The sequence below is a fragment of the Podarcis pityusensis genome (assembly GCF_964106645.2).
Source record: "Podarcis pityusensis genome assembly, chromosome: 6".
Classification (NCBI taxonomy): domain Eukaryota; kingdom Metazoa; phylum Chordata; class Lepidosauria; order Squamata; family Lacertidae; genus Podarcis; species Podarcis pityusensis.
In genome coordinates, this window is record NC_138030.1 from 47777756 (window position 1) to 47794204 (window position 16449).

At 44.7% G+C, this 16449-nt stretch overlaps 1 protein-coding gene across 4 annotated transcripts in view; it reads left to right on the plus strand.

The window, feature by feature from the left end:
* The window catches only part of CELSR2 (cadherin EGF LAG seven-pass G-type receptor 2), a 113745-nt gene that overhangs the window by 40542 nt on the left and 56754 nt on the right, over positions 1 to 16449 (plus strand). For all 4 annotated transcript variants that reach the window (XM_081010504.1, XM_081010506.1, XM_081010505.1 and 1 more), the window contains exon 3: positions 15277 to 15499. In XM_081010504.1, the coding sequence (XP_080866630.1) occupies positions 15277 to 15499 (223 nt within the window). The remainder of the gene's footprint in view (positions 1 to 15276; positions 15500 to 16449) is intronic.

The following is a 16449-nucleotide window of genomic DNA, read 5'->3' on the forward strand; positions in this document are numbered from 1 at the left end:
CATGCATGAGTGGCGAAACCTGGAAATAACACGCTCCATTACTTCCGGGTCGCCACGGAGCACAACCCAAAAATATTCATCCCGAAGCTACTTCAACCCGAAGTATGACTGTAACTTAAATTCTGCTCTTAGAAAACCTGGATTTTCCAGACTGTGTCAGTTTAGTAAATTGAGCCCTGCTGCTCCTCTTTAATAGCATTGCGTAGCTTATTCTATTCCTCTTAAGTGCTAGGAGCTGGGTTCACACTCCTGTTTACTGAGCACTCACTGCTTTTCAGGTTTTTAATGTGTGTTCATACGACCCGTGTTATTCAAAATGCTTTATTATCCCGCACTTTGTTATAAATTATTCCTGTTTGATGCCAGCTTCACACTGATAGGAGTCCTTGAGATGCTTTAATTAGACTTTAGGCAAGGTGAGAAAACGTTTGCATAGGGAAAAGACATCCCTGGCCTGTTGATGGTGTGCCTGTTGATGTGTGTAGCGACACCTGTGTAGCGTACACAAACAGGAACGAATTTAAGCTGTGCTCATGTGAACAGCTGGCAGGAAAGAGCTGTGTGAAACATACCAGAAAATGAAACAGAAACCCAACTTCTAAGGCAGTAATGGGAGCGCTCCCTTCATCTCCTGGCCACTATTGATGCCACTCAACCTTACCTCACCTGACTTCTAAGATCTCACCAGGTATTCGACCTAAGTTTTCAAACCTGCCTTTGCAGCTCTAACACCCCAGTAGAGATGCTGACTTCTGCCCCTGCCGAACTGTGTGTGCTTATGTGGAATGGTAGAACTCAAAGAAATCTCCCTTTGCTTTTCTCTCTTCATATGCCTTGATTCTTGCGGAGTCCATTGCCTTACTGCACTTTGCTTGGGAGCAGCTATTTGTTGTCTGGAGCTGGGCTATATTAGGAACACATTTTGGGGGTGGGGAGGGCAGCAAAGTTTCCCTGAGATGGTTCTCTGCTTTAGATCACAGGAAGATGACCTCACCGTGATGGCGTAATGGTAGCTGGGATGGACCTTTTCCTTTCTGGGGCCGGCCTGCTTAACATAGTGGGGGCCTGCCTTGGCCCCGGGGTGTCGCTCCTATTTGCATTCCTGCTGCTCTGTTGTGTTTGTGATACAACAGATGCAGCGGCTGGGATATGAATGGCCCCTTGTTTGTGCCCCAGTTCAGCCGGATTTCTTTGCACAAAGGGCTGGACAATGGCAGGCTGGCTACAGATTCCCCGATAGCTTTCCCAGTATGGACAATGAGCAGTTCTCCTCTCCTGACCCCTTGCATATTGCTGAGAGATAAAAGCAATAGGAAACGAGTCTTGTGTGGGTGTGCATGTGTTTGCCTGTCTGTGTGTGCCTCTCGATCACTTGGCCGGCATGCTTGGTATGCTCAGAACTTGTGATTCCCATTACCTATCGGTATTGCAGCTTCTCCCAGTTAAATAGTCTGTTTAAGAAATGGGCCTGCCTGCCTCCAGTCTATAATGTATCTCAGTCTATAATACAGTGGTACCTCGGGTTAAGTACTTAATTCGTTCCGGAGGTCCATTCTTAACCTGAAATTGTTCTTAACCTGAAACACCACTTTAGCTAATGGGGCCTCCTGCTGCCGCTGCTGCATGATTTCTGTTCTCATCCTGAAACAAAGTTCTTAACCTGAAGCACTATTTCTGGGTTAGTGGAGTCTGTAACCTGAAGCGTATGTAACCCGAGGTACCACTGTATATACAAAATTAACTTCATGCCGCATCAGGGAATTATCCAAATTTAATCCATTCCCCCCCCCTTTCTGTTGGGGCTACAGCACATGGGGAAATTTAACCAACCCCTCTCCAGCTAGGACTTCGATTGCCATCTGGCGTTTCCCCCCAAAGTGCAGCGTGTGGGTGCTGGGGGTGGGGGTGTTGGCAGGTCTGGGGAGGCTCATAGGTTCACAAGAGATGCATCGCCTCTCTTCCTACCTGCAGTTGCAGTGGCCCTATTCTGCTTCCATGCCCTCAGAGGCGGATTTAGGGGAGTGTGACTAGTTCGGTCTCACTGGGTGCCAAGCCTCAAGGGCGCTGCAGGGCACACTACAACTATGATTTAGAATGGAGCGTGAGAAGCGGTGGGTGGGCATCTAAATTTGGCATTGCACAGGGTTCCGCTGAAATTGGAGACTCCAAGGTCTGCCACTGAAGGCAGAAAGGGGGAAGAGAGCATCTTTTTACATGGCTCCGCATAGCAGGAGCCTTAGAGGTCTGAGGGCAAAGCCTAGCTGAAAATATTGGAGACAGGGAGGTGCATTGTTTTGGATCTGTTGCTGCAAGCGGTGATCCAGGAAAGGGGTTTCTGGTACTACAGGTGCCCCCTCCCATGCCACAAAGAGGACGTCTGTGTGACTTTGGTGGCCTGCTGCCTGCCATTGGGTTAGCCCAAGGATATGAACACAGCCTGAATTCTCAAGTACCAATGTCAAGTGATCAGCTTGGTTCTGTGCTGTGGTATGTTTATTTTGCAAGTCAAATGGGAAGGGCTTGGTTCACAACTTGCAGTGTGTGTGTGTGGTTGTTGCACCCACAACTATGAAGAATGCAGCAGAAAGGGAAGGAGAGTTACTGCTGCGAGTTTGGCTAGGTCCCCAGCACCAATAGAAGCCCCAGCTTTGGCGCTAATCCTCTGCATGATGTGTGTCTAAAAATCCCAAGTCCACCCCCTTGTCTGTGCTAATTGCCTAGAGTGAAATCTTCTCCCACGCCTGCTCCTACAGATCATCTGGCCCACCCACTCAAATTGCTTGGCCTTCCCTGGGATCCTTGCAGGCTTCTTCTCAGAGTCTCTGTCCAGTCATCTCAGGTCTTGCATCATTTCTCTGGGATGATCTGATCCGCTTTTTTTGAAAGGCCTCCAAATTCTGTGCCACCCTTTGCCTTGACTGGGATTTGGGCCTGACCATCTGCTTAGCGGTTCTCACCACTGGGGGAAGTGAAGCTTGCCTGCTGTCCATTACTTTTTCCATCTTCACGTTCCAGGCCACAAGGAAACATGTGTTTTGTTTACTGTTGATTATTAACTTGTTCTGTTTATTTAAACCACCTCTAGGAATTGGAATCCTTCAATTAAATAAATGCACTATCCCACCCTAACAGCAAGGTAGATGGGCTGGTTGGGGTGGGGTCAGGGGCTGATTTGGAATGTTGACTTTGAATAACAAGGCTGAGAAACTTATATGGGAAGGATTCACCTAAAGAGCCACTGCAGCAGAAACACCGCACAAGCACTCCCGCTTGCACAATGCCCCCTGTCCCGTTTGCACCCCCAAAATTGGCTTGAGGGGAGGGGTCAGGAGAAACCCCAGAGCAGCATTCAGGGAGGAGAGGGGGGTGATTCTGTCTAGAAAGCATAGGTTCTTGTGCAGACGGAACATTAATCATAGTGTGATGCTGAATTCCATCCTTAATCTCGATTATGGAAATAAATCTTAGATGCATATTTAGTAATACCACTACATTAATTCAACAAAGCATAAATAAAATAAATACAGATGATATATATATCATTTCCTCACATTCAAAGACGGACGTAGCTTTTGCATCTGGCATAAGGATGAGCAGCTTAAACGCTTTTGTTCTGAATGCAGCCGAGTCCACTTGCCTCCCAGCTATGATACAGAGTTGGAAAAATCTTTCTTTTATTATTGTTGTTGCTTTGTATACCTGCACGTGGTGAAATGTTTGCATTTCTTTTTCAACAGTTATAGTTGATGCATTAAAGTATGCCCTCTGGATCACATCTTTATCTCTTGTTCTCTTGACACCTACACAGCAGCAGTTGTCTGCGTAAAACTAGGAACGGTACGCTGTCGTCAACTTCCCCCAATCTTGGTTCCAAAACCCAAAACCAACCAGAGAAGCTGAAAACAGTAGTGGTGGTGGCATGTTTGACCCTTTCCTTTCTGTCCATTCTCTTGTTTGAAATCTCACCCTGGCTGCTTTTCTCCCCATAAGCGAAAAGTTATAAGCACCTGTATACTATCCCCCATGGGATGAAAAGTATCAGATAAGTTAACCAGGAGTTATTAGTAGCACGAAAGGATAGTAGCTGGTGTGACTAGAGGACTGAGTTCCTGTTAACATCCCACTGAGCAATATATTCCACAGAATGCCATTGCAACTAATGTTAACCAGAACTCACTTTTAGGTCCCCAGGGTTTTAATAGCAGCCAGCTGCTGCCCTCATTCTATTTGAGTCTTCCCCAAACTGGTGTCATCCAGATGTTTCTGACTACAACCCACCTCCAGCCCCAGCCAACATGGCTGGCTGGCAGCATCTGCAGGGTACCAGGTTGGGGCAGGTTTCTCTATTTATTGTGGAGAATCATTATGCAAAAATAGTTGTAGTATTAGCCACACTGAAAATGCATGTAATGTAATGGAATCCAGTGTTATTGCCCATGCTGATCAGAGCAACAGGGCATGACCCCTGCTTCCTGTGTTACAAACCAAAGCTCCTCAACCCATTTCCTTTTGTCCCTGAGCAGTGGTGGCTGGTAGTCCCTGGACCTGGTTAGGGAGCCTATGGCCAAAGGGGCTAATAAGGTCACATGGTCAGGGCCAAGTTGTTCTGGTTTTCTTTCCAATCTCCCTTGCATAAGCATTGCAGTTTTGTAAGTGCTCAGTGGTTAACTAAACTGAAAAGTGTCTCACCTTGGTTTAGAAGGGGTCTCTGCCATCACAATTGCTAGCGTGGATTAATGTCACAATAACCATGCGTTACTTAGAAGTAATCCCCAATAATTTACATGGCGATAGCTTCCAGCTTGGTTTGGAGCCGGAATTGTTTATGTAGTCTTAAATGCCACACAGTTAACAAGGTCTCCCCTCCCCCCCAACTTTCAGCCCTATGGAAAAAGATTCGCCCCACCCCACCTTTTCCCACTTCTTTTCCTTCTTTCCAGAATGTGGAGGGATATTGAACGGACTAGGATGCAGGAGACCAGGGTTAAAATTGGCGCTCCTCTGTGAAGCTCCCTGGGTGACCTTGGGCTATTCACTGTCATCCCATGTCTGAAGTTTGTGAGGATAAAAATGTGGAAGAGGAGAATCATGAAGGCCACCATAGGTGGGACAGAACCAAAGTGTTCTATTCAGAGGAGATATGTACCCAAATAATTTAGAAGAAATTACAAGCTGGACACCAACAATTAAAGCGTTGCCTTGTCATAAACCATTGGTCCGTCTAACTCAGTGTTGTCTGCACTGACTGGCAGGGGCTCTTCAGGACTCAGGCAGGGTTCTCTCCCAGCCCTACCTGGACAGCCTGGGACCTTCTGCATGCACAGCAGACGCCCCACCACTGAGCCTTTCCTCTAAAAGCCAGCATGACATCAAGGGCCCAGGGAGATGGGCTCTCCATAGAGAGGCTAGTTAAATTCTTTCCCAAAAGAATCTCTTGTTCCTGAAGGGTCTCCAGGAAAGGCAAATTCCCTTGTCCATGCAAACGCCCAGTAGGGGTGATGTTTCTCTGCCCAATGTGTATGAAGGACCCTGAATAGATTGGCCGGGCAGAGAGGGAACTGGGATTCTCATTGGATGGCTGCATGCCCCCAACCACCATTCCCTGATGTTGCTCTTTATTTCTGCTGTGGTTGTTCCTTGCATTGATGCTGACTCTCCCTCTGCAGGTGGAGGGGGGAGAGGGAGGCAGACAGCGGTGGGGGGGGAGGGGGAACAGGGGCTTTGTCTGCTCAAGATTGGGAAGGGGCGCTGTGGGAGAAGGTTGGTTTCCTTGGCAACCAAAGCTGGTCACTAGGGTGAGGGAACCAGAAAGAGGCTGGGAATAAATCTTCTATTCAGAAAACCCTTACAGGGTTGGAGATGGGGGGGGGGAGAGGAGATGCTTGTCAAGGGTGTGAGGAAGGGGCTGGGGGAGTAGGGGGAGGGGCAGAGCAGAGAAAGGAAAAGCTTTGATTAGAGAATGGGATGCGACAGAAGAATGAACCCTATGAAAGGGAAGGAAGTGTAGTCATGCCTTTACTCTGGAGGCTTTTGGAGTGGGTGGGGTTTGGGGGAGGTACAGTGAAGTTAAAATGTCCTGTACCAATTGTACCTCGGACAGTCCCAGCACTTTCTATGACAAGCAGTGATGCAACACAGAGTTTCCAAAACCTTGTAGTAATATTATTATTATTTTACTTGTACCCTGCCCATCTGGCTGGTCTGCCCCAGCCACTCTGGGAGGCTTCCAGCAGAGTATAAAAAACAACACACAACGAAACACCAGACATTTTAAAGCTTCCCTTCAGATGTTCTGCAGCCAAGGGCAATGGTAATCTTATTAACCTGCTTATTGCATTTATGTACCGCCTTTTTTGCCAAGGCATCTCACCAAAAGCTTGTGAGTGACCCTGAAGTGATCCACCCTGTTAGTAAAAATTGCTTGTTGCCAGTCACAGCTTCCGTTCCTAGGCTGAGTGGCAGCTTTGCCAGATGATTTTCAGTGGGGCCATGGTGCAGGCTAAGTGTATGTGAGAGAAAAGATCAACTCCTTTCCTATGTACTGCAGTTTTGCTTCTGATCAGGCTCTCCCGGGGCTAGAACAAAGTACGTGAATTACAATCATGCATTTTGTGCTTCGTCAAAGTTTGGCTGGGGTGGGTATGCATCTCAAAAAAAAAAAAAAAAAATGCATTATCCCATCCCAAAGCCAAAAGAGGGTGCATGCCTGCATATAATTTGTATAGATGCAAATATAGAAAAATTTACTACAATTTAATAGAAATGCAGGATATCTCATCATAGTGAAGATTAGGTCCTGGTGACCTTTGTGCCTTCCCCAGTCTGCTGTCCAGGTGCTGAGTTTTGATGGGCATCTTAAAAGCTCTTGCTCTCTCTAATTATGTTTATTTTTATTTTTAAAAAAATGTTTAAATTGCTTTGGAGAAGAGAAGACTTCAAACTGAATCAGGGCACATGGCCACCTTCACTTTGGCCCTTACTCTGTTGCCAAAGTGTATATTTGGCTCAAGTCCTGTGGCTTCTATGATTCCAACAAGCGTCTGCTTCTTGCTTTGGCTGGAGTGTATTAATAGCAGGGAGATCTCTGTGCCCATGCTCTGTCTCTTTTCCATGCTTTGGTTTCCTGTATTTAACATGAAGAAAAGGGCACAGAATATCATCTCAGAAGCACGTACATTGCATGAGAAATCTTTTAACTAATGCTTCAAAAAAGGGGGGCTTCTAAATTATTGCTGCAGGTAAGCGGCAGGAAAAGGTGTGAACAACTTGGATGGGCTTTTTCAGCCTCACTTCATGGGTAACTATCCACCATGGACAAGGTAATGTCAGAGGTTGTCCTCTCTGGTAGTCACCATGACTCCTGAATCCCTATGCACAAGTCTTTGATGCCTGGCATTGGAGAGGTTTGTAGCACTGCTGCCTTTAGCCACGCACTACTGGGGGGAACTTTCCCAGCTTAGCTCCTTTTGCAGCAAATGCTTCTTTTGATAAAAAGTCATGTTTATTACTTGCAAAAACAGCATTCAGGAGGGAGGGTGGAGAGCAGATCTACAAGTAATGTTGTAAACCCTGTCCTCCACACACTTTCTTTGCATCTCAGGTAGCAACAAGGGGGCCAGTTAATATACCTTGTAGGACTGGATTTGGCCAGGAGGCCTCCAGTTGCTGATCCCTCTCCTTTAACATGACTGGAAGCTGTTGCTCCGCTTAGTGTAGATTTTTGTAGCAACTCCTTTTCTTTTTCCTAGGCAGCAATTTGACCCCTTCCTTTCTTGCAAAATGCCCATGCAGCTTAACAATGTGCCTTTGGGATGGAACAGCAGGATCTCCAAGTTTCTATTAAATTATCCCCGCAAGCCAGCCTGGGGTTTTGCAGACCAGCAACAAGATGCTGCGTCTGCAGTCTGCCAGTCTGTTGCGTCACATAACCAGAAACCTTCAGAAGAGCTCCTAGAATCTCCCTTTAAGGCTTGCTTCCACTTCAGGTGCTTCCTGTTCATTTTGCACTTCAAGGAGATTTCATAACTTTTATCTGGAGGCCTGAGCGCATGTACGCATGAGTATGTTCCAGTGATTTCATCAGGACCAAGTGATGATACTGCATTTTCTAGATCTCAGCCAAAATTATTCATTATGTACATGCTGTGCGTCTCTGGACGTACTGCAGCCATAGAAGATACATTTGCAGGTCTCCCAGTGTTTGGGTGGAACATTTGCTCTCTTTGCCCAACCCAGGTGAGGTGTGTAGCTTCTTCAACAAAGGCATGGAACTTGCCAATCTCTGAAACAATGCAATGAATTTTGAAAGCTCTGCTCCATAGTGTGTGCATAATGAAGCTGGGTTCCTGTGACCTCTCCCAAATTGGTAATTCATCACTAACTGTAGATAGCACTGCACTCACCCTCAGCAATGTTTGGATGATCTTATCTCAGTTTATTAAGCTCAGATGTGCACAAGATCCTTGCTTATGCAAGCAGCATCTTTGATCCTCCCTTTGGCAGGAGGGCAGATTAAACCTGGAAGTCTTTAATTAACCACAGTTTCCTATTTCATCCAAACAGGGATACTGTGGTTTACCAGCTTCACAGCAAATCTGGATATTATACCACGGTGTAAAGTTATTTTAATATAATAGCTTGATACTCTAACCCTAGTTCTCCACTTTGAACAAAATGGGAAACTATGATTAATTAAAGGCTTCCTGTATTAATTGTAATGCACAAACAAGCAAAAGGCTCATGCATGCTTTGACTTAATAAGCCAAGATAAGATTGAAGCAGTTCATTGTAGTCCACAGATCATGCTGATTTACTCATATATTCTCTTAGGGGCATTGGCTATTACCTACAGTGGGTTGCACCCTGATGTAAGGTGGGTTGCACCAGTAGCATCATCACTGGGGTTTTTTTGTGTGTGTGTATGCAAGTTTTCTTTTTAAAAGAGAAAGTTGATAAGGAGAGATCAGAGGCCAATGGGGAGAGAGCTCATTTCACTTTAACAGGCATTGAGGAAAAGGAATACCGGTAGTTGTTTGCTACAGCTTGCAATATAGCAATGAGAGAAGCTGCAACACTCAAAATCCTCTCTTCTATGCATCAGTTAAAGATGCAAGAGCTCTGTCCTTCTTTGGATCTGATCACAAATAGAGGGGAAATTTGGACATATAAATTAAAAAAACAAACGATGGTCCCAGGTTGGTCCGATGACATCTGATAGAGGATTTTGGAGTGTGACAGAAGCCTAGTGACAAAAGGTGGGATGTTGGCATGGGGATTCCCTTACCACTGCAGTATTACAATGTCTCTTGGGAATCTTGCCTAAATTGCAAACCCGTATTAAAGCATGTAATCCTAGGCACACTGATTTGGGAATATATCCCAAGTCCCCATTCAGCTGAGTGGAACTTAAAGCCAAGTATATATGCATAGGCTCAGACTAAAACACAGGACTTTAAGACCTGTGCAAACATGTCCTTCTTGATGGGAGTCAGTGGGAAACCTCCATTCAGAAGAACCCAGCTTCTCGTCATTCCTCCCTCACTTGTTGGAGTCATCTTCTCTGGTCTGAACACAGCAGTAAAAGAGAGGGAAAGGGAGATGTTGACAAACTGGAAGGGATTTAAAAGAAAGCTTTGAAGATTACAGAGAGTCTTAACAGGCAAATCATATTTAAAGAGACGGCTGAAGGGAAGGGTGTACCCTCAGGAGAAACAAATGATTAGCAGAAAGCATGTTGGAATTTTCAGATATTGTAAAAAAAGGATCCAAGAAGGAAGAGTGGGAGAACAAATGCTCTCTAGACTTGCTGTGGATGTGACAAAGAACAATGGGTGCGGATGATAGGAAATGATAATTAAGTTATCATTTAGGAAGTGGTGGAGCTGAGTCTATTTTGCGATGCCACACTATTCAGCATTCGGGGTGGGGTGGGGGACGACTTAACCTTACTTAGAAGAAAAAGTGGGGGGAGAGTTTCAGCCCTTATGGCTACATAGCTAGGCTTGACAGTGTGTGGGCAATGCCTAATGAAATCCCAGAAGCTGGAGGAGGGGGCTCAATTTCAGATTTTGTCTACAGGCTTTGGTGCCAGGCTCAGCTGCCTGTTCCCCCACCTCCGCTTGTAGAAGCAGAATGAACTATGCAAATTAAACAAAGATATGCAAAGTGGCTTAATCTATACAGACTAATCTGAATTGTGGTTACTGTTATGGCTTATGTGGCAGTGGCAAATCAATGAATACAAAAGTATGAATGCCTGCTATCTATGTGCAGAATCTTCTGATTCCTCCTCCTCTTCCACACACTCTTGGGAAAAACCTTTTTAAGATTTGTGGTTTGCAAATTATAAGTTTGGCTTGCTTGGCACTATACCATGAAAGTCTGTCCCCTTCTAATTTCAGCTTTTGCCCTCTTCTGCTGCCAGGCCTTGCTTTTTAACCCCATGGTCTCCTGCAGTATCCCTTGCCCTGGGAACCTGGAAATGAGTGTAAACCACATTAAAATAAGAAGCTGCCTAATATATCAGTCCTCTTTATTGCCAGCAACACAGGGGAAGAGGGTTTTCTTTCCAATAACACATGATTTGGAAGTGAGCATTGTGTCTTTGAAGATGTGATCCCACTGTTAAGCAGTTTCCATGATTATCAAAGCAGGCTGCATGCGTGCTTGTGGGGCATCTTTGTTCTTTTCAATCAGAGCCTGCTACATTTGCAAACCTTTTGACTAGTCAACTTTTTCACCAAAGCAGGCGGGATTTTCCAGAACTCTGGGAAATTAGACTGAGCGGTGCTAACTCAGCTTGCTGTCCAAGGCTTACACTCTTAAAATTCAGCCCCAAACCTGAATTTGTGGACAAAGTGAGGTCAGAAAAGGACAGTTTCGTTTATAAAATTATTTTTATAACCCCTTTCATTCCTAAGAATGGCTCCCAAGAAAGGAGGTGAAGAAAATAAAACATTTAAAAATACTTCCTATAATATGTATGCATGTGAATATATGTGTGTTTGCACACAGAACACTTTGTCAAAAGGCAGGGACTATATATTTCTGTCCAGAAGCAGTACCTGAGATTATGCTATGGTGTTAAGATGAGCTTCTAATTAGTATGCTAATTTTTCATTTTGCTTTAGTGATAAGTTCCAGCCACAACCAAACTCAGGTTAGCCTCTGGGATAAAGTATAAACTGATATCAAAACTGTTAACTTCAAGAATCATAGAGTTGTAGAGTTGGAAGGGAATGTGAGGGTCGTCTAGTCCAACTCCCTGCAATGCAGGAATCTTTTGCCCAACAGGGCACTCGAACCCACAACCCTGAGATTAAGAGTTCCAAGCTCTACTGACTGAGCTAGTTCTTAAGATCTTTGATACTGTCCTAAAGAACTCCAGCCCTTGGGCTCACAAGCCCTTGTATGATTTTAGCCATTCTGGCTATAGAGAAGAGTTAAATAATGCAAAAGAGTATAGTGTTGTGGTTTGAGTGTTGAATTATTTCCTGGGAGACCAGAGTTCAAATCCCCCTCAGCTGTGAAGCTCTTTGGGTGTAGAGACCCAGTGTGGTGTAGTGATTAAGAGCGGTAGTCTCGTAATCTGGGGAACCGGGTTCGCGTCTCTGCTCCTCCACATTCTTTGAAGTCTCTCAGCCCCACTCACCTCACAGAGTGTTTGTTGTGGGGGAGGAAGGGAAAGAAGAATGTTAGCCGCTTTGAGACTCCTTCAGGCAGTGATAAAGCGGGATATCGAATCCAAACTCTTCTTCTTCTTCTTCTTTGGGTGACCTCTCTCTCTCTCTTTTTATAAGATATTTATTAAGATTTTCAAAATATTACAAAATAAAAATAAAAAAGAAGAAAATACAGAATAAAAATGGTTAAAAGCAACTCAATCTTTCCATTACTTATTTTTCATTAGCTTGTTTCCCGGACCTCCTCACGCCTCCCTTTTTTGTATTCCAGTTCGGTTTGTTGGTTCAGCAAATCCTTACCCTCTTTGTTTATCCTAGTCTTTAATCTTAAAATATTGTAACGTTAAATTTTTACCTATTAATAATCCATTTTTCATATTCCCTTATAGTATTACAGCTGAATTTCTATCCAACATCATTCTAACATTCATTAATTTTACAATATTTCTGTAGATAGTCTTTAAATTTCTTCCAATCTTCTTCCACCGACTCTTCTCCCTGGTCTCGGATTCTGCCAGTCATTTCCGCCAGTTCCATATAGTCCATCACCTTCATCTGCCATTCTTCCAGAGTGGGTAGGTCTTGTGTCTTCCAATACTTCGCGATGAGTATTCTTGCTGCTGTTGTTGCATACATAAAAAAGGTTCTATCCTTCTTTGGCACCAATTGGCCGACTATACCCAGGAGGAAGGCCTCTGGTTTCTTCAAGAAGGTATATTTAAATACCTTTTTCAATTCATTATAGATCATCTCCCAGAAAGCCTTAATCCTTGGGCACGTTCACCAAAGGTGAAAGAATGTACCTTCAGTTTCTTTACATTTCCAACATTTATTATCGGGCAAATGATAGATTTTTGCAAGCTTGACTGGTGTCGTGTACCACCTGTATATCATTTTCATAATATTCTCTCTTAAGGCATTGCATGCCGTAAACTTCATACCTGTGGTCCATAACTGTTCCCAGTCAGCCATCATTATGTTATGTCCAACATCTTGTGCCCACTTAATCATAGCAGATTTCACCGTTTCATCCTGAGTATTCCATTTCAACAGCAAGTTATACATTCTTGACAAATTCTTAGTTTTGGGTTCTAACAGTTCTGTTTCCAATTTTGATTTTTCCACCTGGAAGCCAATTTTCCTGTCCAAATTATATGCCTCCATTATCTGATCAGCCAAGTCTCTCTCAGCTTGACCTACCTCACAGGGCTGTTGTGTTAAAATTGGAGTGTGGGAAGAGCCATGTATGTTGCTTTTGCTAACTTGGAGAAAAGTTGGGACATCCATGCAATAGTAAAACAAAATAGCAAAATAAATATGTCAGCACTGGATAGCTCTGTAGGTTAGAGAATGGTGATGATAATGCCAAGGTTGCAAGTTTGATCCCCATATGGGACAGCTGCATATTCCTGCATTGCTGGGGGTTTGACTGGATGATACAATTCTATGATTTCATGTTAACATTTGTCATTAGAGTAACCAACTTCACTAACAACACAGAGAAGGTGGGAGAAGGAGATGGGGGTGCTAGCATTGCCCTGTCTCCCTCCTTGAGTTCAGGTGGGAAGCACCTGCAGTGGGGAGCCTGCTCCATTTGTTTCATGTTCCTGTGCATTGCCCCACCCCCAACTTGTGAAGGGCAGTGGGGGGCAGAGCTAGCACACTTCTCTCAAACTTTCCCATTGTGTGCTGCTTTAACCAGGAAGATAGATGCCTCAATAGGGCTATGAATGATGTACACATCCACATTTTGTGATGGCTTCATCCTGAGGCCAATACCTATTGTTTTGCTGATTTGAACCACAGATCTGAGGACAGGACCATGGCCTTGAGCTTTTGGGGGGCCTCCTTGCATAATTGCTGTATTAAAAGCTTTGGCAGGTGAATTAATTAAAAAGAAAGAATACACCAGCTGAGCGTCTGGCTGTCATCTCCCATCAGCCCATGAGCATCTTTGTTGCAACACCAAAGCTGTTGCATCTCAGATTATTTTTTATTGCCAGCAGTTGAAAGGTTTGATCTGGTTCTTGGCAATTGCTCCTTATAGGGACAAACCCCTCAACTTACCATATTTCTTTCCCTATCTCCAAAGGAACGGTTAAACACCCAGTTGCCTGTATTAGACAACCCCAGTGATACCAGAAGCTTATTGTATTGAAGGTTTCAAAATCATACATACCGTGATTCAGTGATATGTGTCCTATTTCACAGTTACTTTCTAGCAAATCCCTACTCCTGGTTTTCTCTTTCTCTTCAACCTTCTCTTATGTAAAAAATGCTGCCTCCTGCAGTGTCTGGGGAAACTTTTCCTCCCTCCCAAAGCTTTATTAACTATGAACCCCCAAAATTTGGGATCCCTCCCATTTAGCAGACATGACATCAGGAAACCCATGACCGTTTCCTTCTGGAATAGGACTGGGCGATATCTGGTTTTCAACATTGTGATATATCACCAGCTAAACATTGCAATTTACGATATATCACAATGTCTGAAATAAGGATGGAGCCATGTAGAGGCATTGGCTGGCTTCATGGTTTTCCTGCATCGTGATTTTTGCTCTTATGATTCGCTGTCCCTGCAGGAGGCAGGGAAGAGCAGAGCTGGCAGAATTAACAGGGGCTGCAGGAATCGAGAGAAGCATTGGACGTATTCACGGTTTTCTTAATTGTGATTTTTGCATCGCTCACCCGCACCCACATCATGATTTGTGATATATTGCCAGGGCAAAAATTATGAAACCGATATCATGATATGGACTTCAAAACGGTTTTGGGTGATATATCAATATTTTGGCCAGCCCTGTTCTGGGGCAAACAGTGGCTGGAGAGGTGGTGGCGAGGAGGGATAATGTATTTCCCAGTGATGCACTCGGATGCAGAGCATAATCCTGAGCATCTTGACTGAGAAATGAGCCCCAGCAAGTTCAGTGGGATTTGCTTCATAGCAAGTCCAGTTAAGAGTGCAGCTCTAGAAGGCAACCCTAAGCATTCTTACTTAGAAGTCAGTCCCCCTGCTTTCAGTGCTGCGTAGGATAACACCATTAAACACTTCCTGGTCATGCTCTCGCTGAGTCTCTTCCCTGCTGCTCCTTATTTCTGTCTGGATGCTTCTGCTGCCCCCTTTGTCCAGCTCTGCCTGCTGCCTCTGCTGCTCATCTTGCAAGTTGGTGGAGCATTTGGTGGACTGGCCCTCTGGAGACGGCCGGCTTCAAATCCCTGCTCAGCCATGAAATGCATTGATTGGCCTTTGGGAACTTATCCTCTTAGTCTCTTAGTTCCCAGTATGTGAAATGGGAATATTAATGATCCATCCCACAGGGCTCTGGTGACGATGAATAAAGATAAGGTTTTAAAGCACTTTGCACTTCAGCAGTTTTTTATGAGTTACCTAGCAAGGGTCTGTCCGTAGGCAGCCTGCGAGTGTCAACGCACATCCTTCTAGAAGGCCCTGCACTGCATCCCTCAATTTTGGTTGGCCTGGAGCTGCTTTGAACTGTTTCCCTTCCTGACCAATGAGAAGGTTGGGGCTTGCGTGGTGAAGCTCCTGTATATTTGTGTTGAAGCTACTAATGGCTGCTCTCTGCTTCTGCTGCAGGGGAGAACTGTGAGGTGAACTCCCGCCTGGGTCGCTGCACCCCGGGGGTCTGCAAGAACGGCGGCACCTGTGTCAATCTCCTGGTGGGCGGGTTCAAGTGTGACTGCCTGTCAGGAGACTATGAGAAGCCCTACTGCCAGATGAGCACCCGCAGCTTCCCAGCCCACTCCTTCCTCACCTTCAAGGGACTGCGGCAGCGATTCCATTTCACCATCGCCCTCACGTAAGTAGCACTTGGCTTTGGGCCCGGGGGGGGGGGCGGCGGAGTCCAGGGCAGAAGCTGCCATGTACCCAAACATCATTTTGCTCTTTGTAGCATTCTGGATTAGGAGGCATTGGGACACCTCTGCTGCATTTATTGCTACCATTTTATTTTTTTAAAATCTATTTTATTTTGACATTTAGAAACCCACACATGTCACATAGTGTAGGCATAACTACACAGGGAGTAACTTGACTCACATCACCTACTGAGTGAGATCGTGGCAGAGGCAAGATTCAAATGGGATTTCCTGATTTGCGTCTCTGTTTGCCACTATTCTATGCAAGTTTCTTTTTCTTCTTCTTTAAAAAAGCAAAACTAAAATAAATGTATTCAGGAAAATCCCAGGGAACAGACTGGGGGCTCAACTACACTTTTACTTGACCTGTATTTTGATTGAACCATGTACCGATTAATTCCTCCGGGTCTGAGAGCTTTTCTTATTGTTCTGTGGCTGCGCCTTGCAAAAATCTTATCCTACCCCCTGAATCAGCTCTTATCAGATGCACAGAAAATCTGAAGAGGGATTTTGCTTAACTGAACTTCAGTTCAGTGGGTAAGATTAGATTTTTACAAGGAATACCACAGAACAAAGAAAAAAGCTCGCAGACCTGGGGAACAAATCAGTACACAGTATGATCAAAATACAGATTAAGTGAAAGTGTGGATGCTCGTTAAGGCTGTGTGTACATTAGCAGCTTAAAACACTTCTAGCTTGTTCACCACCGCGCTGCATTTGAAATCTCATTTGGACATCATTGTACATAGCAATATGGCTGGATGTGTCCCCAAGTCTGCAGCTGTCTGTCCACGCCAGTGGGAAGAGGAGGCATGGATGTCTTCATATGGCTTATGTTTTCAGATGGGATTGAAGCCGGTTGATTGACTGATTATTGATTATTTAATTTCCA